Source organism: Coturnix japonica, chromosome 8, assembly GCF_054131305.1.
Source record: "Coturnix japonica strain WE chromosome 8, WE-NBRP24, whole genome shotgun sequence".
Taxonomy (NCBI): Eukaryota; Metazoa; Chordata; class Aves; order Galliformes; family Phasianidae; genus Coturnix; species Coturnix japonica.
The window spans coordinates 24,690,118-24,717,647 of record NC_140670.1 but is presented as its reverse complement, the minus strand read 5'-3'; the positions used below and the strand labels follow the sequence as shown (position 1 = coordinate 24,717,647).

Genomic DNA, 27,530 nt, shown 5'->3' with positions numbered 1-27,530 from the left:
TTTGCAGAGAGGGTGGACTGGCTGTCAGACCAGGGCTTTGTTACCAAATCTGCCTTCAGTTTGGGATAATTTTTATCTGTCTCCGAGCAAGTCACTCCTTTGTCCAACTTTCCTTTGATTTAATAAGTTAGATCACCTCACACGACCTCCTTCTGAGCACTAGTCCTCACAAACTGCCCCACTACCTTCCTTTTTCAAATGGAAGGTAGAACAGGGAGCACAAATTAATGTCCCTCCCTTTCTAAAATGTCATAAAGGCACTTAACTCTACTCCTTGGAGAGTAGAGAGCTGTCTACCTGTAAAAAAGTGCTATGATGAAGCAGGCAAAGGCAGAGGATAATTTAGCAAAAGGTGTTACTAAAAATGTGTTTTCTAATGGCTGGCAATTAGCTCAGGAAGGTGATGTAAGATCACTTGTCCCAATTCAAGGGACCTGAGCAGAGATTTTAGCAGTGCTCCAAACATCCTCTTAGCAGAGGAAGCCCTGTTCATTAATAACCTAGAGAACATAAAAGCCTTTTGCTTGTCTTTAGATGGGGTGGAGAACAAAAGTTGTTCCAGTTGTATAAGCAGGATCCCAAGATAGCTATTTTTTCCATAAGGAAATATGCAAGTTCAAGGCTTTTATTTTTAATACAGAAGGAGCCTAGGACTATTTGTCATAGTGTCAGATGAGAACAGCCACCCTCAGGAGAACAGGGCTCCCTCCAACTCTGTATCACAATTCTGGGCTGCAGAATGCTGATCTATTTAGGCCAGCTCTCTTCAGCTGCTGCCTTGGATAGGAAGTGAAATAGGTCAATACAGAGAAACTAATGAAAATGCCACCCTTCATTAACATTTGCTTATGATATTGGCTCATCCTGACTCATGACATAACTCTACCTGGTAACCCACATATTGTGCACAGGATATGTTTGCACAGCAATCAAAGAAATGATCATGGAGATGTTTACAGCAACCAGACGTTATATAATAGCTGTGGCCAGTCTTACTGGCTACATTGGTCACACAATTTAATATTTTCATGCTGATAACATAAGGGTAACAGGAAGCAAGTAAACCCACAGAAGTCCAGTCCACAAAAATCCTTCCAAACAAACTGACACTGATGCTGCTCTTCCACCTCAAAACTTCCTCCTGTGTCTCTCACCAGGGAATCCAGAGCACACGTTGGGAGCATCTCTGACCACGCTTCTAAAGTATTTAGGTGCAGAGAGACAAAGCAGGCTTTCCAGACAGAGTTTCCAAAGCACATTCCAGGTTAAGAAATCAATACGGACATTTTAAGTTCCCAGAGAGAGTGGGAGTTGTCTTCTCCATCATGAGAGCTGGAGTCATCTTCTGCCATTGCCTGACTGGTATTCAGGTGCTGGTCTTCTCCAGTTATCCATGCTCCTAAGCCAAGGTCCCTCAGGAGATGGCCTATCCCACCTCAGGGTGACAGCTGAGAGGTGAAGGTGGGATAACGTTTATAGGCATCTCTTACCCACCCAAGCATCCTGTGAAAACCTCCACCTGCTCATTATGGGTTGCAGGAAATGAAACTGGGAAATCCTAATGACAACTGTAAAGCGGAGTTTTTCCACTCAAAGTTTGATCTATTATTGTAATGAACATTGCATCCTGTGACAGGAAGGTAGAAAAATAACAGGAAGGATTCCAAGGAGAAGAGGACAAACCTGCAGTCTGAGAGAACGGGGCAAAGAAAGTCTTTGCAAGCTCATCAGCTTCGGACGAAAAATGGCTCTCAGCTCACCCCCCATAATGTGATTTGTGTGCTGTTCAGAGCAATCATTAGACAAGGCAGTTAGCTGGCTCTGTTATGTATTATGCTACAGGTGCAAGGTCTGGCATCCCACATAATTGCTGCATAGATCTAGATTTAGCTTATCATCATTTTTTACATAAGCTTTCAAACGGAGAAGAGGAGCTCAGCGGTTGCCCTGTGCTGGGCTTTGGCAGTGATCCCTGCGCTGGGGAAGGGCTGAGGCTGGCCACAGAGCTGAGCAGCACTAAACCCAGCTGCAGAGCTGGGCCTGGAGTTTGGGAGTAGAAAACCATCTTGTCACTGGAAAACTGATCCCAATCACCCACTGGCTTAGCTCTCTGAGGGCACCTTCCCCCCGCTGTCACTGGACTCCCAGCAGCACGGTCCAGCCTTGATAGCTGCAGCTCAGGGCAGTGTGTCACAGCGTCCCACTGACCGCGGCTCACTGCCCTGGCAGAATGACCCACACCTCCTACCAGCCCAGAGCAATCCCTACCCCATCATTAACACCGCTGTGGGGTGGGGCGTGGGGCGGAACCGCAGGGCGAGCAAAGAAAACCAGGGCACCGAAACTGGGCTGGTGGCCTTTGAGTGCTGTGGTCCCAGTGAGCAGCAGGAGCACAGTGCTCACCGAGGTGACTCACCAGAGCTGGACACAGCTGTGTTGGTCAGTGGCAAGAGCCGGGCAGTGTCAGCCTTCGTGGTGCTGCGTGTTCAGTAGTTCAGCTATCAATCAAGCAGACATCTGTGGGCACTCACAAACAGCTCTCAGGTGTCTGGGATGCTGAGAGTCAATGAGCAGATGATGGGCATCTTGATGGCCAGCTGTACTGGAAAAAAGAGCATCAGTTTGTGTTTTAGCTCTTAGGCGTTCACCATAAACAAAGTAAATTTTACCTTTTCTATCTTTCCAGACAATCAGATATAAATGATCTGGCCTGAAGCCTCACTGCCAGTTAAGGCTGTCAGCAGATGTCACACACAGCAGAATCTGCTCTTGGTTCAAGGGTTATCCTGTCACCTGTCTAATGCCCTTCACACACACACTATACTGACATCAGTGCAGCTTTGTGAGTGGTAGAATAACGTGTCTAGGGGCTCATCTAAAACCAGTGCTGGTCTGTCAGTTCTGCTGCTCCTCGGGCAGCAATGGGTGCTGCTGTTGGTAGCGGAGTCCCCAAACACAAGGGACTGGTGAGGCACACCAAGGTATAGAGTCAGTCTTGAGATCCTGTGAAGAAAAGTGGCCACAGAAGCCCAGGGGAAACAATGGAGTTATTGGGATGTGTTAGTGGTGCTGAGTTTGTGTCTGTATGCACCAAACTGTCCCCTCCAAATCCAATGCTGTGATGGCCCCAGGAGAGTTTGGATTTATACCAAAGGGCACACAGCTTCCCAAGAGATCGAGTCTTCCTTGCTTGCAGTTTGTCTTCTTGTAAAAGGGAAGTTATTTCTAGATTACCTACGAAATGAGTCACTGCCCCGTTGCTGCTCCAGGAAAAGGAAAAAAATATATATATATAATAGAAACAGTAAGCAGTAAAAAGTCCCGAGCAGCAGCTCTGAGAGACAAAGTATCAAAACAAAATATCATGAGGAAGGGTCTCAGTTCTTTCAAACAAGGGCCTTAATTTTGCTCCCTGGGGGTAGTGAAAAGAATATTGCTTACACTTTTATGGCTCCTGCATGGCTGACTCACCTCTGATACACATATCATGGGACAGAGAAGAAATAATATTTCCCATCCAGCATGAGGCTTGACTGCAGGCATTCCCAAAGCACTTAGCTACTTTTTGGGCAGACTCTGCCCAAAAACGTTTGTGCAGTGCTTAGCAAAACAGGCAGGGCCTTTTTCATATGTTACCGAAAGGCACCAGAACTGTGTTAACATACAGAAAGCAGCACAGCCGTGTACTGCTTCCTTCGTGTATGATGGGTCAGGTTAGCTGGATCAGGACCACATCACACAGGAATTAGTGCACCCTGAGGCTCCGCAAGCCTTTCCCAAGAAACAACCGTCTCACTCCAACAACATGAAGGTTTCTGGGATGGACAGGGCTTCCTCATCACCACTGAGCACAATTCTGCATTGAAAACTTCCATCCAATGACGGAACTGCAAATAAGCTTGGGGAAGATGGTGATTTTTGAAGCAGGGTGTTGTACCTGTCAGGGACAGGCTGACAATGCCAGCCAACCTGCCTGGTCTCACTTAAAAACAGACCAAGGGCCATAGCTTGGCATCCTGTCTTCTGAGAGCAGCCAGCAATAGATACCTAAGGAAGATATAAACCCCAGGAAAGCCTGTAGTCATACTTCCCCAGAAATACCAGATATTTCCTGAGCCAAAGATGGTATCTCTGTATTTAAGAGCTCTTGGTGGATTTTTCATTCAGCACTGTGTGCAGAACAATTTTGGTGAAAAATAGCATCTGCTGTTCTTTGCTCTAAAAACTGATACCTGATAGTTTCACCTGAGTCTCCTTCATTGTCATTCTTGTGCCATTGCTTCCTCATTGCCATTCCTGTGCCCCCCAAGATGTGACAGACTTCAGTCACACAACTGGTGTGACAGGTCCTGGAGATCCATCCTGGACCTTGCTGACTTGTCTCTTTGTACAGAAGCTGCTTTGAGCAGCTTTGCCAGTTCTCCTACAGATCAACAGGCAGTCTTCACAAAGTCAAGAGCCATATGTACGTAGCTCAGCCTCACAGGGGGGAGATGGCTCCAGGAGTGACTCAGGTCCAAGATGACAGTGTCTCCTTTGGTTATTACAAGCCAACATGGCCCTGATGAGCCTCCTGCAGCCCTCTTGCAATAGAAATGGACTTAAATATCATAGAATCACGGAATCCTTAAAGTTGGAAAAGACTACTAAGATCACCCAGTCCAACCACATCCCCACCCAACCCACCCTCACCATGCCCACTAAACCATGTCCCACATCTCCACAGTTTTCAAACACCTCCAGAGATGGTGCCTCACCACTTCTTCTGAGAAGAAATAGTTCCTAATTCACAACTTGAATATACAGAAGAAATTGTGTACCTGAGCCAGGAGAAATGCTTCTTCATCCTTCTGTGCTCTCCAATCTGGCAAACTCAGGAAGACAGTCCCAATGAGGGACCATGGCTGGTCATGTCTTGCACCGGGCTCACAAAGCAAGAAGGAACACGCTACAGCACAACGCCTCTCAAAGCAGTTTTTGTTAAGGAGCAAATTCTGTGTAACCACACAACTCACTGAACATTGAGAATGTTTGTCTATGATGACCATAGATGAAGTCTCTGATACAGACGCTTGTGAAGGACAAGTCACCAATGTCTGGAATCTCAGACAGCCCCAAGAATCCTCTAGTACAAAAGAGCCCTGTCTGCTGTAACCCAAGCAATGTGTGATCCAGATGCAGGCAACCATCTTTTCTTTCTTCTGTTTTCAGTCAGGCTCAAAAAAACATTGAGTCAGGTTTCAAACCAGCACGGCCTCTTGCCAGATTTTTTTAGTGTGTGGCAATACAACCACTCAGCACCAGTGCAACGACAGAAATCTGCAGCAGACCATTGTACACAGAGTAATAATTTGATACTGCTATCTGCAGTCAGATCTGCTATCTGCTGTTAGCCGTTTCTCCATCCACGTCCTGTGATCAGACCCATCCCTGCTAACTCTACTGTGACTCCTCTCCCTGGGCCATCCCTAACACGGCCTAAAAACATCCGGCTGTGCTCTCAGGAAGCTGCAGGAACAGGGGAAAGCATGTCTTGTTGCTCTGTGTGTGCGTGCATTATTTTTAAACCAGCACGCAAAACGATGCGGATCCCATCAGCCAGGGCATGTCTGAGCTTCTGTGAGACAAGGCTTTGTATTTCTAAAGGCAGAAAATGCGGCATGCACTGCTGCCATTGCTCTGGCAATAACCATGCAGAGTGAGTGCTATAGCATCAAGTCACATGATAAATAAAAAACATCCGCCATACAAATTAAACTAGCCTGAAGCTGAGATTGACTTAGCTGCTTTCTCTGCTGTGCTGCAGGGCTGGATCTCCACCTGGCCCAACTAGACCCCAAAGGGCCAGGCTTCTACTTGCACTAGATCTGGCTTGTTCCTCTGTAATATTCCCATTCTGACTCTACCCAGCCATCGTATCCTGAATGGCATCCAGAAGCTTTTCCCTTCCCTTCTTATTGACCTCTTCATATCCACCCCCACTCACTTATTAGCTTTGCTCTTGCTCTGTTTAGCACAGGGATTTTCAAGGATATCACCCAACATAAGATGCGTCTTCGCAGCACATGAAATCCCCAAGAGTCAAATCTGGGTGTCACAGCTATGCAAGCAGGTGCAAGGGATAAGGCAATAACAGCCCAACCTGTCAATCACCCACAGGTGTGTGTGCATGTTGATTTGCATCCTTGCTGTGTATTCTACAGGGAAAAAGACAAATGGGCTATTCTTTACTAATATTTCCTCGGAGTCCTAACCCACGATGTCAGCCTGCCTCCTTCCTGTGAGCACCAGCATTAGCTCCTTGGCCTCGTCCTGCCAATAACTGCCAACTGCCCACAGCCCCCTGCTGAAACAGGTTGGGGAGCTTCAGCAGCTAAATCCTCCTCCAGAGTTCTGAACAAGTTTCCGAAGGCACTTCAAAGATTCGGCAGCTGGAACAGTGATACAATGTCATGCGTTGCAGATGAAGTGCTAATACTGTCCATAATGGATTTGCTGGGATGTATTTCACGTTTCCTCCACCTGTTCCCTCTCTGGTGGAGTTCTTGCTTCCCCAGGGTTCTGTCTTCATAACATACTGTGTCTGGCTGTGGGGAAGCAGAGCTGACAGTGGCTGTGGTTGGACTTACTCCTTTGTACCTTACAGTGAGACCTTGTCTTGGATCCAAGAAGAGAGCAGTGATACAGTGCTGGCTTTCCCTTTTGCCAGTGTTAATGCCTACAGCAACGCCCTCCTGTTCCCCTGTATGGAGCCTGTCCCATACACATTTTCCAGTCCACATGGGGAGAAACAGCACAGATGCAACCAGGAAAGCAATCTGTTCCCAGGCACTCAGCCTGCAGTTCCTGTGATGGGTGTGAGGCAACCAAGCAAGCTCTGTTCACACCTTGAGAAAGGTCGTGTGCCACAGCAGGCACCTACCCCATCACCTCCTGACACCACAACAGGTTCTGGGCAGAAGAAAAACAGGCACAACCTCCTCTGAGACTGTTCTGCTAGCCAGCTAATTAATAGCTTGTTGATTGCACTCTTAAAAGTAGTGCAGTTAAAGGAGGACATGCAGTGTATATCTTCTTTGCTTTAAAAGATGGTTGTAAATGAATTTACTTGTTGCATAAAGCAGGATGTCTTGGCTTGATACATTATGTAATTACTCAGACCAGCTGGTAGGGAGAAATCACAACCAAAACTGAGCTCCTGCTCCACAGCACAGATGGGATTTCTCTTCTCAGTGCCACACACTCAGTCTTGGTCCTGACGTTCCATCTACGTACTCAGAGCGATGTGTTCCGGCTGAGCATATAAGGACCTCCTAGACGTTTCCAGCTGTGATGAGAGAAGAAGGAAAGTCTGCACCATATCTGAGCAAGCAGGCATCCTTCCAAACATGCTCTCAGGCAGCCTGGGGGCAGGGGAGGAAAGGTTGAACATTAAGAGCTCAGGACACCTGGGTCCTCTTTCCTGCTCTGGCCACAGATTTCCTGAGAAAGCTCCATTTCTGACCTCAGGTTTTCTTTAAGTAAGAAAAGCAAAAATTAACCAATGCTTTCAAAGTATCCATATATCACTAAACATGGTGTGAGATCCCAAGTCCTTAGGTAAACTCCAGTAGGAGTCTGGTACCTTAAACCACGCAGGACCAAAATAAAGCTGTGTTACAAGGAGGGCTAAGTATCTTCAAAGTTCAATTGCATCAAGGCCTGGACTGACATGATGGCTGCAACGGAAACATTTTGGGGGCTGCTTATCACAGCAGCCAGCAGAGAAATGAAAGCTAAACTTGTTTCCACATTAGCAGGAAGGCCAATGGGCTACCACATCTCTACTGGTGAGAGCAAGGCAAAACACACTGCTGTAGCAGGAAAAGAAAATGAGAGCCAGTCTGCAGTGTGACACAGCTTACTCATAGAGGGCTTGAAGAATCCCCCAGCAGCTCAGCACACCCGTTGCCAGCTCCTTCCCCTGCTGCTTACCCCATCCCCAGATCGCTTTTCCTGCAAGTGGTGGTGGGGCCAGGCTTGGGAGCTGCGCACACAAAATCCACCCAACGCCAAACCACAACCTGTTGTTTTTTTTTTTAGCAGGGTTATTTTCAGCACCAACAGCACGCAGAAATGAAATGCCGTTAGGAGCCAACCCCACAGCCTGCTGCAACTGATAGCGGGAAAAGCTTTTCCTCCTTCCATCCCTGCTTGCTCCTGTCTGTGACTCCAACTCCAGAGTAAGGTTCTCCTCCGTGTTGGCTTTAGGGCTTCCAAGTCTCTCTTCAGTTCATTAATCCAGCAGATTATGCTCCGTTTTGACTTGCTAGGTTTTATCTTTTGATGGGAAGTTCTGCAAAGCCAGGTTAAAGCATCCTACAAAACCCTCCAGTAATTTCATTGCTGTGGTCACAGCATAGGCCACAACCACAGGATGAATATCAGGGCCCAAGGCCAATGCACCCTCTGGAACCAGCTTCATCTTCAAAGGAAACATGGTCAAACAGCGGCCTGGATGCAGTACTAGCTGTAATGATCCCAACAAGCTTTTGTTTTCTGCAGCAAATGAGATGTGCTTTGCTTTCAAAAACAGAAGAAAGAAAGCAGCCCAACACAGAAAAGCACCCTCATTTGTACAAAACAATCTGCATTACTTAATATTCGTACTTAAGTACGTGCTATATACAGCATGCCTAGCAAGTCACTTATTCTCTGCTGACCTTTGACAACTTTCAGATTTTCCATGGGCTCAGCATATCCCCACACAAAGCCAATAACTGTCAGCTAAACAATTTAATTAGAATCCATCGACCAGTTATAAAGACTACAGCTCAGGAACAGTTGTAAAATGAAGTCGTGCTGACAAACACAAAGGTTTTTTTCCAAACCTTGTAGTGCCCTCATCAAAATAAAACGACACCTTTATCGCTTTTAGGGCTGTGAAAGAGAAGAGTCAATGGGGAAAAGGCCTGAAAATCTTAATGCTAGGGAGGAGTGTTGAATAACTGGATGGAACGGCCTACAGAGAGACTTGCAGTGCGCTGAGAAAACAACACATCCACGTGACTGTCACATTTCCACTCATCCCAGCATGGCCTACAGGAGGGACACAGTGCCATGGCATGAGTATGCGACCGCCCATGGGGACCTTGCTGGGATGCCCACCAATGCTGCAATCTGCTGTAGGTGCTCCCAGGCATTTGGGTTCTGCAAAAAGCTGTAATTAGCTGTCTAGACAAAAACCCTAACTTCCCACAGGATCTTGCTACTTGATTCTCAAGTTGGCTTCTTTTGTGCTGAAAGAGTCCATATGCCCGCCTCCCCTGAACACCACAAAGCCATTATAAAACTGAAACCTCCCTGCAAAACCCTGAGGAATGTTGAATGCTTCTTTCTGTCCTCTTCCTCCTGTTTACACAACACATTGATAAGATCATTAGTAGTCATTTAACATCTGATTCGCATGTTTGTTGTTGCTGTTGCTGTAATATTTTTGCCTTTTAAAATTTCAGAACTTGGCTTTCCAAGAGTGACTGAGGTTGTGTGGGAGAGAAGTTTGCATCCTTGCCAGGGCCCCAAGGATATGCTTTATATCTGGACTGTTTAAAATCTCCTTCACCATCAAACGCCTGTTACAGCTACCATCATTTTTATCTTGTTGTTTTGTAAGACCTATTCTTGTTATCCTGCATAACCTTAGTTTAGGAACATCAGGTTGGACATTAGGAAAAATTTATTCTCAGAAGGAGCAGCGAGGCAGTGGTGTAGGCTGCACAGGGAGGTGGGAGAGTCACCATCCCCAGGGGTATTCTTGAAAGGTAGTGATGTGGCACTGAGGGATGTGGTTTGGGTGGCATGGTGAGGTGGGCTGACAGTTGACTGAAAGTCATCTAAAAGCTTGGTACAAGCAGAGAGCTTTCCCAGGAATCCTGATCTGGATCACAACAAACCACTCAGCTACACCAGACTGCATGGTACAGTGTTGTGCCAGTCCTCACACAGGAGACAAACACCTCCTGCTATGGGGAGCCTACATGAAGTGAATGCTCAGTGTGTAATCAGATCTGCAGTAAAACAATGCTGCCAGTGCCTCACAAAATCCTATTAGCCCTTCAGCTCCTTGTCAGGTAGGGCTGTTAACTGAAGGGATGACTTGTATCTGAAGAAGCTGCAGTCAGATGCCCACAGAAGATCAGCTTGGGAATTCCATGTCTTTGAAACAGATCCTTTGCACAGCAGCACCCACAGCCGATATCCTCTCACTGCTCCGTGCACAACAGACTGAAGGGTCCCAGCTATGGTATCCCCCAAGGAGGGCTGCCCTGATGAGGCAGAAACCCTGTTCCTTCTCATCACATTGGGGACAAGTCATTCTTCTCCCCCAGCCACGCCTGGAAAACCTCACCCTTCATTTTATAATTCAAAACATTTTCAGTGTTGTGGAGGAGGGTTTGATGATATTTCAGCAATGAGAAGATAACTGCTTCGTGATCTTGTAACTAGGAAGCAGAGTTCATTACAGAGTGGGAAAGGAGCTCATCACAGAATGGGAAAGGACAGAGAGGGAGGTGCACACTTCCCCCCTAACTCCTGTGCTTTCCTGTGTTACAATTTAGCAGTTTAAACGAAGCTTTTACCATGAATATTGTGATACGAGGTGCTTTCCAGAAAGCCCATCTTCCTGAGAATCAGAGCAATATCTAAGACCCTCAAGAGTGAATAACAAGAGCACAGGTTTCTAGTTGGCAGGACTGAAAAATATAGGCAGGAGGGAACCTCAAAACAGGGGTGATTTTCCCTTGTGGGAAAGATTAGCACTTACACCCCAAGTTAATGCTTCCTGGCCCGTATATTGTAAGGCCAGGCATAACCATGCTACTCAAATATCCATTCTCTTCAAAGCTGTGGTTGAGGTGTACGAATAGTAGCAGACCAGAGATCCTGCTCAATTCTTTCACCGTTATCCCTTTAGGAGCCACAGTGGCATCTCCTCCACCCCACACAATTCTCACTCCTTGTAGCAAGCTGGGATTTGCTTTGCAGTGCCTCCATCAGCAGAGTGCCCAGTGCTTTTGTTGCACCCAGCTGGTTTCTTTCATCTGGGCATAACTCTCAACTGCAGCAGAATGACAAATAGATAAATAAGCAGCTGTGTTTTGTGGTGGAATGTAGGGTCCCGTCCTCCCCCTTCTCTCAGCTTTTTGTATGGAAAAGAGCTGTCAGAAATAGGTGCTGGAATCTGGTCACTCCGTCCAGCACTTACATCTGCTTTCTTTTGGAGTACTGCTGCATTTCATCTGATCTGAGGCTTCAGAAGAACAACAGGGTGCCTAAAATATTTATACTTGGAGGAACTAAAAGTAAATTTACTTCTACCAGCTGTAGGTAATTCTTAACCAGTTTCACCATTGGTGCTGGTTATGCTTATTGCCAGGGAGTTACTTTTCTCTCAAGAGAAATTTAAGAGAAGAAACACGAGGCCTGTTAAAAAAATCTTTTCAATCCAAGTGCAAAATTGTTTGTGATTTCTTCCAGTGACATAAAGCCAGGCTCCACTGGATCCAGACTCCATTATAAGGAGACAATAGTAAAGGCTCACCTTGAAAGCAATTAATCTTATCTAAAGCTTTAATTGTAGACTGCATGAAATGATAATATGCTGAACTCAAGGGTGCTTCATTTGCTGCTGAATACTGGTAATAGGATAGGATTTGTGTCGCCTTATTGATCTCTGTTGACATAATAACATTGAGTAGACAAGCAGAAGAGAAGACCACATTTCCTTTGATAAGGGCTGTGTCAACTACTTCCCAATAGCCTGACAACAGGGAGGAAGGGAATGAAGATGTTCCCTTTGATTCAGAGGTGTGGGCTGTGCAAAGGTCCCCTTTCTTTAAGATAGAGGATTTGTAGGCTATATCCTCCCCTTTGATATTCTCCCTCGAGGGGAGGGTGAGAGCCCTTCTGAGCAGGAAAGAAGGGGTCCACCTTCTCCTTAGCCATGGCCACACATCCTGCTAGTTGGCATTGCTGCTATTGGAAGGCAAGCATATAAGGAAATAATTACTTTCTTTTTTTGCCTTGCAGCATTACTTTTTCAACAACTCACTTTTCCAAACTGACTCACTTTGCAGCACATCAGCGCTAATGTTGGTTTCAAGGAGGGAACAAGACCAGAGCAGTCTTAACTTACATCTCTCTTAAGATGATGTACAAAGCTGTACATCCCATTGCCTGCTCTGTAATGGCTGTGCCCACTTCAGGAACTCAGATGCTGCAGGATGGGGATGAGGGGCCCTTCAAGAAGGGCTGCAGTGCCTGAGAATATAAACCAGAAGTCATCATTGTTCCATGTAGCAAACAGCAGGGAGAGAGCTGGGCAGTCATTTCTAACTGAGCAGTGGAGGGATGTAATAAAATCTGCAGGGGAAGTCCATTCATTTGCACACATTCATTCTCCCTCTCCTCTCCCTCTCACATAGAAAATAAATACCTCATCTTTTGTATTTCTCAAAATATCCCTTGTTAATGTAATGAGGCCATGGACAGTGACCTCAAGTCAGCATCCTACAGCAATTCTGACAAGTCAGCAGCATCCTCACTACTCCAAGGAATTGGAAAACATGAGCAGCGCAGAAAACACAAACATCAACATGCAGAGCAAATGCGCCTGGTGCACCAGAGCAGCAGCAAAGGGCCTCCAGGGACTGTGGGTAGCGCACTGCTTGTTGGGGAGAGTGAACTCAGGGGACATAGTGAGCAGGCAAGGCACTGTTCAGCTCCTTAGGATTCAGTAGGTAATTAGAGGAGGCACAAGTCAGCAGAGGAGAGTATACACTGTGACTTCATTAGAGTCATCAGCACTCACCTCCCGTTGAGCAGTCTCCTTCCCTCTCTCCTGCCTCCCGCAGATTGTTACCGATGCTCAGGGTCATCTCACAGGATGGAGAAGTCTACTTTAAAGCTTCCTCAAAACGCAACTTGGAATCTTAGATTTTTCTGCATGGGAAGCACAGAGGAAATAAAGAAAATCAAATAAGGAGAAGACTACTCAGACAGAGAGATGAAATGAAACTACAGCTGCAGTCATCATAGATGTTAAGGCTCAGGGAGTCCCCCACAACCCTTCAGTCTCCTGTCCAGCACAGGCAGCAGTGTAAAACCCATCTCCTGATCAAACCATACTTTGCTATCTGCCACCAGCTGTTCAAAAACCCATCTAGATGCCTGGAATTAATACAGCTCTGTGCTGAGTTCAACACAATGTTTGCTTTAAATATCAATAGAAGAAAAACCTGTCTGCAGTCACTTGTCACAATATACTGATTGGAATAGGATATATGTGTAGGGCTAAAGGCTTTCTTTCAAGCAAAAAATGGTTATGTACTGTCATACCTTGCGATCTTTGGAGATGGATTTCTGATCAACCTTTTTTCTCTCTCATTTGCCTTTTCACTTTTCCTTGTAGTTACAAGTCCTTTCCTGTGGCCAAAACAAGACAGGAACTGTCATGAGAAGGAGTGATCTCACAGCATTCTGGACCAGGCCACGGGCATTGCAGCAGCACGTTGGCATTACTGCAGTAAATGGAACACAAGGAGACTTGACAAGAACAACATGGTGTGGAAAGCAGCAGGCCTGGCTCTGCCGCCCCACAAGGCCAGCCCCACATGGCACAGTGCATCACCCCCGACAAGGCCAGACCCCCTCTGCAAGCTTACTTTTCCATAAGAAAGATCAAAGCTGTGGGAGTACTCAAACACAGAACTGCCTTGCTCTGTCCTGCCCAATGAGACAGAGACTTTGTTGGAGAATTAATTGGTTTTATGTCAAGAGAGAAACTTTGCACTGCTTCCACCTCATTCCCAGCCACAATGACCTTCATTACACCTTGACTCTTTCAGCCCATCTGGCTATAAATTAGGACAGACAGGTTACACCCTTTCCTTCTCCTGTAATGCACATGAACATCTCTACAGTGCTGCTGGCACAAAAAAGCTTTTGCCCTTTCTGTTTCCCTCCCTTGATAATGAGCCATCCATTAAGGAGGCAGATGCAGCTTTAGCTGGCGATATCTTATGTAATTATGTGGGTGAACAACAGAGACAGAAAGAATGGAAGAGGGTGGAAAGCAGGAAAGGCAAAACTGGCACAATTTCCAGAGAGCTGTAGCATCACTGGCTTTCTTCTCCTTTGTTATACCCCTGATGCTACATCCTATGGAAAAGGCGTGCTCCCCAAAAGCCCCGAGCACAGCTCTCAGACCCATTTAAGATAAGTTTCAAAGCCCCATTTATTTTTTATTTATTGACTCAGTCCAGACTTGTGATTTATTCTATGCAGGCATGTGAATCTGCCCCAGTTCTCCCAGTCTTCTGTTGTGAGCAGTAAGTTTGGTCTTGCGACGAAAAGGAAATGTGTTGGGTCAAGTTTGGGGCAAGGAGCTAATGGCCTTACCATTTTATTTTGTTCAGTTCACCCTCGTTACTCAGCCACCCCTGCCCTAAAGCTGACAGAAGCTTGGCTCACAGACCTCCCCTGTGCATCCACTTCTGGCTGCCAGCCCCACATGCACACGCATTAAATCTTACCTAATGAGTAATTAAACAGGGGATTGGGACATTTCATTTGCCTGACAGCAGCACACACCTCAGGGAATGAAATAACATTTTGAGGCTGGACACAAATGTACATAAATACAAAGATATCATAGTTTACCTTACAGATGACCACAGCAAAGTCCATTCACAAGAGGAAACAGACGTAGGAGGAAGAGTACACTATGGGGCAAGACTCAGTGTTAACCTGATAATCAGCAGGCTTTCTATGAAAGATTCTGTATTTTAGGAACGCAGTGCACGGCTGAGATGAAGTACTGCTATTTTTACGTTACAGATTGGAAATGCAGGCGTAGATATAAGACATGTTCTGTAAAGATGGCACAAGAACTTGGTGGCAGAGCCACAGATTCCCTTTCCTTGCACCTATTTCTCAGTGTCTTACCTTCAAGATCTTCCCTCTTACCAGAGGTCTGTGAAGCCAAAGGCAGTTAGAGAGGGAGGATCTGTTAGCACAGACATACCAGGATATTCAAACAGAAGCTAGAAATCCTTTGTGGATGTGCTATCTCTGGAATGGGACTACGTCTGAGCCCACAGCCCCCCAGAATAGGCAGCCTACTGGGATCCGTGCTCCAGAGCTGTTATACTGCCTGTTCTTCTACAGCAAAGATACTCTAACCTGCCCATTCCATAGCTACAGACAGCCTTCACATCACTGTGGCTGTTTCTCCCCACTCTCCTCCACTTTTATGTCATGCTGGTGAAAAACACTGTGTGGATTGTCCTGTACTTACCCATATGCTAGAGTGATGAAATCTCTCCTCACCTTGCTGGCCAGCGCACCTGCACCAGGATGTATTGGGACCAGTTCGAGGGCTTGGGGAGAGGGGGAGGGCAGGGGGAGGGGTGTGCAGTTTATTTTGTCTCTCAGCCAAAAATGCAGAGAAGAGCCTGCCAAGTAGAGGAGGTCAGGGAACCTCGTCTAACCGGCTCTGCAGTGATGCCGCATTTGGAACCCATAGACCAGCACTGCTGATGCAAGTCCAGGGCTGGCTTTCCTCTTGCCAGACTGATCTAGTTTTGCATTGCTAACATTCGTGCTGCATTTGCATTCAGTAACATACCATAGAGTCTTTGCTTTTCGTTTTTTGTATGGTTGGCTCCTGTGCCCACCATAGGAGCTGCTTTGTGTCCTCATTGTGAAAGCAGTGTGCAGGAGGCAGAGCGATACCAGGCAGATCAGTGCAGGATCCTGTAAATACAGACCACATAGGAATGAACATTCACAAAAGGTGCCAAATTCATGTATTATGGACAACTTTAACTGACCCTGCAACAATGGAATACTTCAAGGTCAATTTTTGGATAGAATTTAAATAGCTACACAGAATAGATACACAAAATACCCGCATACCTGTAGATACGTACATGCATAGCTGGAGGTGCTTCTGTTCATTGCAGGGAGTTGGACTGGATGACCTTTAATGGTCCCTTCCAACTCAAACGATTTTACACACAAAAATAAAACCCACCAGAAATGAATATGTTTCCTGATCTTTGAGAGGGATAGCCTATAAATATCTTTTAGGAGTCATGAAAGCATTCAGTGAAGACATCAATTTATAATTATCCCTCAAACTTACCACAAAATGACTACAGCCTTTTTTTTTTTTTTCTTTTTTTCCCTTGAAAAACAATAGGAAACAAACTGGTTTATCTTACTATACCTGCCATAAATACCTCTATGGCAAGGTAATTGCTAAGTACATTGTGTTGAACAATTTGCTACTTTGTTAGGGGAACATTTGTCATGGCCTTTGGAGATGGCAGAAGAAAACTCCTCCGTGACCTTTGGAAAATTGAATCTGGCATTGCTTAGAAGTCAAAGTTGATAAGCTTGTTTTTAAGCTTCAGAAGCATTTCCCATGCCTTCTGAAAAAGATGCAACTTGCACATCCACTGAACTGAAGCCAAGACAGCTTAATCCTGCCCTTTTACAACCATAGAACAGTTTGGGTTGGAAGGGACATGAAAGCCCATCTAGTTCCAACCCCTGCCATGGGCTGGGTGCCACCCACCAGCTCAGCTGCCCAGTGGTCCATCCAACTTCTCCTTGAGCACCTCTAGGGATGTGGCACCCACAGCTCTCAGGCCCTCACAAGGGCAAAGCAGAGGGGGATGATCCCCTCCCTCTCTCTGCTGCTATCCCTCTGTTGATGCAGTCCGGGATACTGCTGGCCTTCAGAGCTGCAAGAGCACACTGCTGGCTCATATCCATCCTTCCATCTACCAGGACTCCCCCCAAGCCCTTCTCTGCAGGGCTGCTCTCTCTGAGTTCTCCCAGCCTATAGGCACGTCTGGGCATCCAATGCTCTGTGCCTACATAGCTCCCAGGGCAGGTGACTGGCTGCAGCACTGCAGGGTTCTGTGCTATTGTACAGCCCTGCACTCAGCCTCACAGGACACAACACCGTGGGCTGCCTGTACTGGAGAGATCGTGAGCTCGATTGTGTGATACAAACAAAAGGAGAGCCATTATCAGACACTGCTTTGCCAGGCTGCACAAAGAGACGCCTCTGCAGATTGCACAATGCCCTCGGATGTTCCCAGCAGTGCCACGGGGCTGGCGCTAGGACAGAGAGGAAACCGGATCTCCTCCCTCCTTCCCTCCCAGCATGGGAAAGCTCAGGAGAGCTGTTGTGTAGGCAAAAAGCCCTCACTTATCTCCTGGGAAAGAGCCACACCGCTCAGGAGCTCCCATGACACACAGTGCTACGGTAAGGGATCAGAGGAGTATGGTGTGGGCTGTGGACGCATAAAAAACTTGGCAGTTATAGAGTTAAAACTGCAGAAGAGTTTTAAACTCAAGGCTGCAGGGAAGGAAGAAATGTGGAAGAATGCTCCATTTGGCTGAAGCTTTCAAATCTCTGTTAAAAAAAAGATAGAACGAGGGCAGTGGAGTGGAAAACAGAGAAGGTCCAATTAAGTAAGCCCCTTCAGTAAGTACGTAAGCAAGCCCTATGTGTTGCTCTATCCATATGCATTTCAGAAGGTGTGACACAGCCACTCTTCTTTCAGGCCTTTACTTACATGCCTCCTTTTTTGTGGAGATAGAGAATCTACAGAAAGAGGATAAATGATACTTGAGTTCGTCCCATCTGGCAGCCAGGATCCGTTGTAAGATGTAGCTAGGAACAAATCTCTTGTCATAAGAATATGTCAAATTCAGTGTTTACCTTTAAAAAAGGGAACCACATGAAAGTGAGGAAATTCATTGAAGTGAGCAGCTAGAAGCTGTAAAGCACTTGTAGATGTTGTAATGCTGCTTGAAGATGCTGTACAGCAGGCTCAGTGTCAGATAAAACATTCAAAGGAAGAGGTTAGCTAATGTGATTAAAGCATACAATACTTCAAGGTCGTAAAAAGAATTTCTTCCAAAAAACAGGGTGTTAAGGAAGATGGAAAATGACATGAAATCTGACAAAGTGGTTATGAAATTGATAATAAAGCACAAGGAAATTAAGAACAACTTGCTAGGGGCATCATACTGAATGATGAGCATTTTTCAAGCAGGAGGCTGCTGGAGAGATGGTGGGGTGCAGGGATGTAGGTGCAGTTGTATGTAAAAATAAGGCCATCACAAGAAATAAGAATTAGTTCTTTCTGTTGGTGTTCCTGTAGGAACTTCCACACTGCATTACTCTATAAGAGGAGTGGTCATAGTGCACGGTTTCACTACAGCATCAGCTGCACGAGGCTGAGGCCACTGTGAATTGTTTTCCTTATTCCCTTCCTTGCCCCCTTCCATGTGTCAGCACCAGTAAGGCTTCCTCACCACGCTGTGCCTGGGCAGCACTCTGCAGCCATTTATGGGTTGTGTGCTTCAGGCTCAAAGCAGCTGGATGCTGTCAGCCCTCTGGGATGACTCATGGAAGCTGGCACAGGCTGGTATTCTTTACCTGATACAAAACTGACACAAAGCAAAACATTCACTCTTCGTGCCTCATTGAACTCCTATATAAATTAAGATAATGAGCACCTCAGGAGGTTGCCTCAAAAATTAACTGATACAGCCAAAGCTTTGAGATTCTTGGATGCACATGCAAATTATTTAAACAGCTTTTAAGCAGTTCTCTTTTAAATGTGAAACAGACACTGTTACGTCAAGGTCCTTTCAATTGGATATGCGACCAAGATGAAAGCGAGGGTCTGGAACTGATCATCTTCAAAGTGGAAGCACCTGGGGCAGCTGCTCAGTGTGGATGCCAATCGCCAAACAGGCACTGGAAATGCAAAACATTCCAGCTGGTGATTTGTTAAATCAACCATTTTTATCTGAGCTGAATCAGGCTGCGAATCAATACAGCACGGACATCCTGTGGCAGACAGAACCACCACAGTTACTTCAAGTAAGAGAGATACGACTTTGGTATGCCCCTTCTCATCATTTCTGCTTATTCCATAATTAAGCCATTTAAAAATCTTTGTTTCCCCTTCAAACATCTCCCACAAGCACATACATTTAGCCATGCAGCAGCAGGTCTTAGATCCAGAAGCAGTTTTTTATGACCATTTCTAGTTTTCAAAGGTAGCTCTAACAAACTTTACTTGGAACCACGTTGCCTTTACCCAAGAACAGTGTTCTCTGAAAGCAAGCACAGCCTGCAATGCAAATAGACAGCTTTCACAATACTGATCAAAATGTGCTAACACTAATCAAAACAAAATTAAATTAAGATAACAAGCCTTTGAAGATCCCCTTTTTTTCTTAAATTGATTTAGAATTTCCTTGTCACATGGATCTTTCAAACTGAACATTCAAGTGTTCCTATTCTTCCAAAAGCATGAGCGTGGTCTATCTAAGGGCACTGCAGATTTCTCAGAGTAGAAAGCCTCTCTCCTCTCTGTCCCAGCTGAGCTCCTGAACTGCAGGCGGAGGGCAGGCAAGGTCAGTGTTCAGATTCTTCTTGGCAAAGCTGGAAATCTTGGTAAATGCTTTGGATGCACAGGGTACTTTGCTCCGTATATCCCTACTTGAAATATCACTCGATCCACTCATGCCATATGGTCAAACAAACAAGCTTAAGGTTTAGGCTGTTGTTTCTTTAACTCAGACCTTAGGTCACCAACCATTAGGCTCTTGGCACTTTGAAGCTCACACATGTAATTAAATCCAGTTAAATAAAAACTAAAATCCATCTTGCTTCTATACCATCCTGACTGCTGACATGAAATAAGCCAGTGTCATCTTTGCACTTTCCAGTACTGCGCAGAGATTGAGCCATCCCATTTCTCACATTGGAATTAATAAGTGACCCTCAGCTAACCAAACGTCTCAACTTCCATAGCACATCCAACTCTCCCATTTCCAAATACTCTAGCCACTTTCATTACTGTTCTTACTACAGTCTCAAATCAGCCTAACAGACTCAAATGCCTCTGTGCCCATCACATCTCTGTGACAAACAGTTGCTCTTTTGCCAGTGGTGCATACGGAGAGCTCAGGGCAGAGAGCAGAATATGCATCTCACTCACTTCCAGCTCTTCAGCACCCAACCCAATCACTGCACCAAATTCCTTTCCCATTTTCCCTTTACTAAAAAGTAGGGGCCAAATCCCACTGACACCTACTGGCATCCTAGCACAGACTTCACAGCCCTACTGACTTCAGCAAACTCTGCTCAAAGCTCTCTGTTCCTGCCAGCCTTCCTGCGCTCCTGGACTTCACAGGGTAACTGTTAAAGACAGAAATAAATCCTTTGTTTACTCTGGAAACCAAAGAACTGCTTTAACCTTTGGCTAAAAACAGGTGCATTTTCCTATCAGGTTCATGAGTCAGTCGTCCCAGCACAGAGCAGTGAGCTTGGAAAGCCCAGAGCTTGCTGGAAGACAGGAAAGAATGACTTTTTAATTGAATGGTGGCAAATGTCATCATCCGGTTTTCCTGGGTGGCTTTTTTCTTTTTAAGTCATGTTAAATCATTGGTTCAACACAGCTCAGGCCTGTTCCTTACATGTTCCTCTGCTGTGTGGTATTTCAGCATCATGTCCACTTTGGGATGGAAAATGTTGCTGTTGTTGGACTTCAAGGTAACACCATGTGTAACATGGGGCTGCTTCTCACATACCACATGGACAGGAGCAATCAAGGAATATATAAAAGGTGACCTTCAGAAGTGACTTCTTTTGGATGAATTAAAAGAACATATATGCTTCAATACCTTCCCTCTCCAATCTTAACACTAGAAATTCAGGTCTGATTGCCCTGTTTTTCCACAACCAAAGACTTACAACAGCATCCCAAGGAGCTGCTCTGAGGATATTTCCCTACTGCACAGTTAACTCATGTTCTGACTCTACCTGAAATCAGCATTCTTGTAATACACATAGGAGAAACCTCTGACCAAGGTGTGCTCCCAGACCAGACCATCTTGCCCAGTTGCCTGTAGAGATCAGGTAGGACTGGACCCCGTCTGTTTTGCTCTATAACACAGAACTGAAAATTAAACAACATACAAACCACTCATTTTGTCAGTTTTTCAGTGCACCTGCTCTAGTTCTCCTGTAACAACCAGGTGGCTGGGAAAGAATTCTGTACTTCTGAACACAAGACAAGAGTGGCTCCCTGGCCAGAAATAACACTAATAAAGTCTCAGAAGTGTGATGTTTTTGCTAGTGCCTCACTAGGTTAGGGGTTTCTGAAATAAGGAGAGCTATCATATCCTCAAGCAGCAGGGACATTCAGAGGAGGCCTCTGCATGTCTTTGCTCTCCAAGAAGATCAGTGAATGAACAGTGAGAAAAGTCCTGGCATTCTTGGCACTCAAATTAAAGTGGGCGAATGTGTCTTCAGCATAATGGAAGACAACATACTTAAATCCCTCTCAAGAGAGCTACAGATAAGAGCAACCATTAAGTATCCCCACTTCACCAAAACCAGTCTTCAATGGCTTTCCACTTTAAAAATATTTGTGGTTAATGTGATAAAACAGTTCCTGTCCATCTCCACTCCATTCATCCCACCTCACCCTACTTTGGGTCACACTGAATACCATCAGCACCACTTAGAAAAACAACAAAGTCAATTACCCATCTCCGTTAACTTATTCCAACTGCACATTCAGATGGTTGGGTAAGATGCATCCCTCCAGATGATGTTTGAATGGCAGCTTCCCTTTCCTGTGGACATGGTTTGGAGGTGCCACACAGCTTCCTTGCCACCCAAGCACACTCCAGGGCAAAAGAAGGAGGCCAAGGGACTGCAGCCACGTCCTTCGTGGGACAGATGCAAGAAGGATAATGAGATAGATACAATACCTGTACATGAGAAGGGGTCATGTTAATCAGGCTTTTTATGAGTCTTAGAGGTCTACAGAAAGGGTGCCAGAGTCACAGCAAGAGACACTTAGGGGTCCACACGCCTACTTGGTTAAGTCAGGAGTTAACAGCAACGAGGAAGAAACATCTACACCTTGCTGAGAAACGTTTTAAAAACCCAAGCCCCATTGCTGTTAACCTCAACTTCAGTAGCGAGTGAAAGAGAAATGGTGGTGGAACTGTGCTACTATTGAAAATAACCTCCATCTCAGTGAGGATTAATTCAAGGCTTCCCAATTCTCCTCCATGCTTTTGAGTCCTACGGAATTAGTCCACCTTTAGGGCAGCCATGCACACATATGCATTGTTATTTCTGGTTTTCTGCTCAGAGACCAGTTTCCTCAGAAGTCAGCTCAGCCTGCTCGGAGTCCAATTTACTCCAGACACCATAAATAGATGTGAGAATCCACTTCTGCTTTCACCATTGCTGTTTAACCAGCACGATCCCTCCTAACAACAGAGAAAACAGACTGGTCAAAAAAGGGTGTAAAGCAAACTTTCTGCACTGCCAACATTGCAGATTGAAAGCTCTGGAGAATGGGAAGGTGATATTTCTGTATGCTTTCACAACACAGAGGGAAAGGAGGTCAATAAAACAGGAAAATGTACCCTGCAGCTGCCATGGTACCAGTCCTACAACGCACATCTTTCTGGGTCACCCAATAACAGCACAGTATCGATAAATGAGAGCTAAGAATAGGATGGACAATGAGTGGAGAAAGCAATGACAACAAAGGGAAAGCTGAATGGGGAGGAGACAGGGACTGATGAACACAAGAAAATTAGGAGCCTGCAGTTAGCCCTGGTTGTGCACTGAGCAGGTGGGGGAAAAAAGAAAAATCCCTTGTGCATTCCCAAAACAGCCACCAGCTGATCTGGTCCTGAGGTGACTAATAACTATTTGACACTTTGTGGTTTTACTGGAAAGTTCATTTATTTTGCTTTATTTTTCCCAGCATAAAGAGGCTCCCTTCCCTTGCTGAGTTCCAGAGAAATAAAGAGGAAACTCAAGTAACAGTTCACTTCAAAGCCACAGATGTCACGGTGATGTTCATGGGAGGAGAGTGGGGAATTTCATTCGGTCTGCACTAAAACATCCCAACTCAATCATGCTCACATCTGGCACCTCAAACATCCTGCAGCAAAGGGGCCTAAGAGCAGAGAATCGCAGTCTGGTCTTTAGCAAAACATAACATGAGCTGGGTTTTGTTGTACTGTGCTCTTCCTCAACTTCTTGTGGCACTTGGGGACATGGTTTGTGGGTATGGTGGTGATGGGTTCACAGTTACCCCGTGTGATCTTAGTAGTCTTTTCTCACCTTGATGATTCTATGATTCTAATTAGCCTTCCTGGTTTGACTTATATTTCCCTTGTCTCTGGCTGAAACCCATTACACCTGCTCTCCAGGTTCATAAGAGCACTGTCAGCCTCCACAAACTCCTGTATTCCTCCTCCAAGACCAGCTCTTGCATCACCTCACCCCACAGCAGCCCAGAGGTGTCAGTTAGGGAACCACCTGGGGCACTCACATGATGCCATCAAAAAGCCACTGTGCAAAGTCCGTGTCCCTTCCTCACACAGCCTTCTTGGCACTTATTCCTACAATTCCCATTTTGCTGGAAGGGAGGAGCAGGAAAATAAACATGACCTGTACGTCTCCAGGACATGCTTGCAGCCCAGAAGCTCCTTCTGTCAAATTAGCAAAAGAAACCGGCAGAAAGGAACCTGTTCTTCCAGCTCTGCCCATCACCTGATGACAGGAGCAATCGATTCCAAATGCAAATAAAAATGTTACGAAATGAATAAGAGTCTGTTGTCCTTGAAAAAGGTTTGCAACCAGAGAGCAGTGCTTCCCCCTCCCCCTTTTCTTAGTAAGAAGTTCTGAAAACAGAAATAAATATCAGCTGAATCACCCGGAGGTGCTTAGTCTGCAAGTTTCTCAATACAATAGTGGGGGCAGAGATTTTCAGAAGCTGGAGTTAAGTAGAAGAAAAGGGATAGAACCATGACAGCCCCTTCTTCCTCCCATTTTCTCAGCATCCTTACTTACACTATCAGCAGAGATACAGAAACGTCACAGAGGCAATTCAGGAAGCTCAGAAATGTTAACTTTTGTTCCTATTAAGAGTACATTTTCAAACATGAATCTTATCAAATGGGATGTGGAAATTTTGTCTTTTTTCCTTAAAACAAACAAGGGAACCACCCACAAAACACAACACCACAATTCACGGCTTCAAAATGAGCATTTCATGTAAACCCAATTCCCAGTTTTGTGAAGTTGCTGCTGAGAAAAGCTCTAACTCACAAGGAACTCGATTATAACATTTTCAGGCCTGAAGTTCTCAGGACTCACACCGCTTTGGGGAATTTACATTCTCTCCTCCCCAACACCACTGCCTTCAACACTGATGGTATTGAGTAGGCAGGGAATGAGAACCTATCCTGATACTTTACGGCTTTGTCCTCGGTCACAAAGACCAGATGGACAATTTCAAGGAGAGTGATTTTTATGTTTGAATGGAAAACATGCAGAACAAGTGAGCACAAAAGCCAACATCCTGCACTGCAGATCCCTCCTACGGCAATCCTCAGAGCCCAGCACAAAAAGCATCCCTGCCCCTCCAGACCCCTCGGAGAGGGAAACACTTGTAACACTGCAGAGCTCTGTAAAAAGGCACTGCATAGTTAAATGCACCAAGTTCATAAACCAGCTTCTTCCTTCACAGAGGCTACAGGGTGGGTGAACAGCAAAAAGCAGAGCTCTGCTAATAGATATGCAGCCAACCCTTCTTCTCTTGCACAAGGTCTCACGTGTGCACATACTTGGTGTGCAAATAAGACAGTGCAAGATTATTTGCATTCAGTCATTACCTCTTACTGCATGGCTATAACAGAAAATAAATATTTCTACAAGCATATTTCACTCCACTCTCCAGTATTTCTGCCCGTCCTTTTGCTCTGACTTAAACAATTATTTCTACACTTATACAATCCTGATACAAACAGACTCACCTATACAGATTAAACCATTGCAAAGAGATTACCTTCAGTTAATCCTCATTGTCCTATAGAAACAAATTAGAGCAGCATTTGAAATGGATACAAGTCAACTCAACCTCTGTGTCTGAAGCCTCTGTTGCCTTAATGAGTATCTTCTCATTTCTTCCCTTTCCAAAACTCAAACAGGACATCCAGACCTATATAACCCTTTGCAGTTCGTGCCCATAACACAACACAAAGAAGTTAATTAACAATCAGTTTATACTAACAGATTGCTATGTGCTTTCTGAGTATACTTGAAGGTTGTAGGCATAGCAGCATCTCTTGTGCTTGCTTGAAAAATAATAAGCAGATTTCATCTTGTAAGACTACTGTTAGTCTGGAAGTAAACAGTCTCCCTCTGTGGCACCACCCACCAACTCCACTTTCCAGTGAGAGAAAACGAAAGGGTTAATTTCTCTGTCTCTGGTTAACCTTTCCAGGCTATTTAGTTTCCTTTCCGACTCCATCCCATCAGAGGCATGTGAGGTGAAGGATAGAATTACAGACTGGGCATGTTTCCTGTACTTAGTGGGTGGATAGAGCACAACTTCCGCACTAATAATGTCAAGGTAATTAGGACATCCTGCAAAACCTGTAACAGGGAAGAAATAACCATTGTTTATTGTCAGTTCTGCTGCTGAGGCGGTGGGCTCCCCACTACTCTTGTCTTTCATTTTGAACTCATCTCTAATTTAAATACAGTTGGGCCAAGTCCAGGAGCCCTGGGAGACTCCCACTACAGCCCTACATTAAAATCTAGTCTGTATTGAGCAATCACCAGAGAAGAACAAACCACACCTGTAGACCTGAGTATATGTGATATTAAATAGCAATTCAAACTGAGATAAAAACTGGCAAGTTTAGTTCACCTGATTATGTACATGTGCATCCTTTAATAGAATATGAATTCTTTGGAAATGACACACAGGGGTCATCATTGTCCAGTTCCTGGCTTCAGAAAAAACCACCCCCCAAAAAATAAAACTGTGTTTGAGAGTATTGCCTAAACTTCTTTATCTATGGCAGCTTAGGACCATGACCCCCACCCCACCCAACCCACCCCTAACATGCTTTTGTACCATTCCTTTGGATCCTATTGCTGGTCACCAGGAAAAAGTGCAAAGACCATTGCATCACACAGTACAAAGATATGAAGTTAGAGATTTTTTTAATTTCATCCCTCCAAAAAGGATTGCAGGTACCAAAGCCAACCCTTGCCCTCCATCTAAGTACCTCATTCCCAAAGCTTCAGAATGCAATCTGCTCCTGGAGATCAAAGGCCTTCCAGTTTACCTTAAATTCACCAAACAGCTCAACTTCTGCTTTTGAATCACAGGGACATCTACCAATGGAAGAGATCCTAAATACAGCACACAAGGGATGATGCTCTCTCTCTGAAACACCTACTCTGCCTTTAGAATATTCAGCAGTAGCTTTACACCAAAGACTACTCACCAAAACTCAGGCATTTTGGAGTTTGCAGCACAACCTTCACTCAACCACCCAGCTACAACTGAAGTGAGAAACACCAGTTGCAAGCAGGCAAGCTCAGGTGCAGCTGACCTGCTATTCCTCCCAGCCCAGTCTTAAGGGCCTGATGCCATCACTGACACCTGCATCCATTCCTCATACAAACACCTTAGCCACCAGGCTTCAGGATCGTGTCTGTGGACCAGTGATTTATTAGGATGACATGGTCTCAACAAGGTGGTTAAGAAGTATGTTTTGCACACTGTCTGCTTCCACAAAAGAGACCCCAGCCTAGTGGCTGGGCGCTAGAAACCTTCAAAAAGGGCTCTCCACTCTCTGCATCCCAGAGAAAAGCCCCAGGGGAAAGCAGCACTGACCTCCGAGTGGTGCCTTTGGGTCAGGGAGCCCAGCAGCCCCTTGAGGCTCTGTGGGCAACACAGCAGGGTAGGATTTAAATCATTCTGCTCAGCATTTTCTACTGCCTCCCTTTGAAAGCTTCTCTCTTTGACAGGCTTCCATTTATGTTATTCAGGGCCTGGAGCTCTTCCTCTGCCCTTTGGGAAGTCAGACTTTGGGTGAGAATAACAAGATCTTCTTGTGGGACAGGGAACGTAGCCAGAAGAAAAGCAGACAAGCTTTGGATACCTGAAGAGTTTTAGCTCTTTTTCAGATCTCCATTTCACAAGATTTTTAGCAGCAGACAACTGACCCTGCAGGTTTCTTATGAACTGTTTCTCATCTCACTAAAAATATACCCAAGATGATAGGATTGCTTGGGTGCGACTTTGGGAACCCGCCCCAGCCCAGGTGTCCACATTTACACAAGGGGACGAATGGGAAATGAGACAACCATGAGACATCTGCAAGTCCCTGTCTCTCAGAAATGATCGTCACTTGGCTGTTCTGGCTGCAGCCGTTACAGCCTGCGCTTGCAGGCAGATGCCAGCACAGCCCGTCCCTTATCACAGGAAGCGGCTACGTGGTCAGATGCAGACAGTCATATGGCAGCTCAGCCGTGCCGGAGAGCTGCTGGGTTCCTGAAGCCATTTAGATGCATTAGCAAGGAGCATCTCGGCAGCATTTAAGCCTTGGCAAGG

General features: G+C 45.5%; 1 protein-coding gene across 7 annotated transcripts; it reads right to left on the bottom strand.

Annotated features, from left to right (window-relative positions):
• Positions 1 to 609: 609 nt before the first annotated feature.
• Positions 610 to 18,653, bottom strand: LOC107316106 (uncharacterized). 7 transcript variants are annotated; one of them, XM_085554700.1, is made up of 6 exons: positions 17,634 to 18,653; positions 15,668 to 15,795; positions 13,378 to 13,464; positions 12,851 to 12,981; positions 12,176 to 12,300; positions 610 to 2,597 (listed from the first exon to the last, which is right to left on the bottom strand). In XM_085554700.1, the coding sequence occupies exons 1-4, from the start codon at positions 17,751 to 17,753 to the stop codon at positions 12,972 to 12,974; spliced, it is 345 nt and encodes a 114-aa protein (XP_085410826.1). In that variant the 5' UTR covers positions 17,754 to 18,653; the 3' UTR covers positions 610 to 2,597; positions 12,176 to 12,300; positions 12,851 to 12,971. The 7 variants fall into 7 exon arrangements, 4 of the variants coding, with proteins under 4 accessions (XP_085410826.1, XP_085410824.1, XP_085410827.1 ...); XM_085554698.1 differs by lacking the exon at positions 12,176 to 12,300 and adding an exon at positions 4,821 to 7,327; XM_085554701.1 differs by lacking the exon at positions 12,176 to 12,300 and having other exon boundaries at positions 610 to 1,448; positions 2,417 to 2,597; positions 17,634 to 18,652.
• Between the last annotated feature and the right edge of the window lie 8,877 nt (positions 18,654 to 27,530).

Excerpts from the sequence above, each read along its gene's own strand:
- LOC107316106 (XM_085554700.1), bottom strand. The coding sequence starts at position 17,753 with ATGACAAGAGATTTGTTCCTAGCTACATCTTACAACGGATCCTGGCTG. Across the intron at positions 15,796-17,633 it reads CTCCACAAAAAAGGAGGCAT|GATCCTGCACTGATCTGCCT; the intron begins GTAAGTAAAGGC and ends CTGTATTTACAG. Across the intron at positions 13,465-15,667 it reads CGAAAAGCAAAGACTCTATG|GAAAGGACTTGTAACTACAA; the intron begins GTATGTTACTGA and ends TTTTGGCCACAG.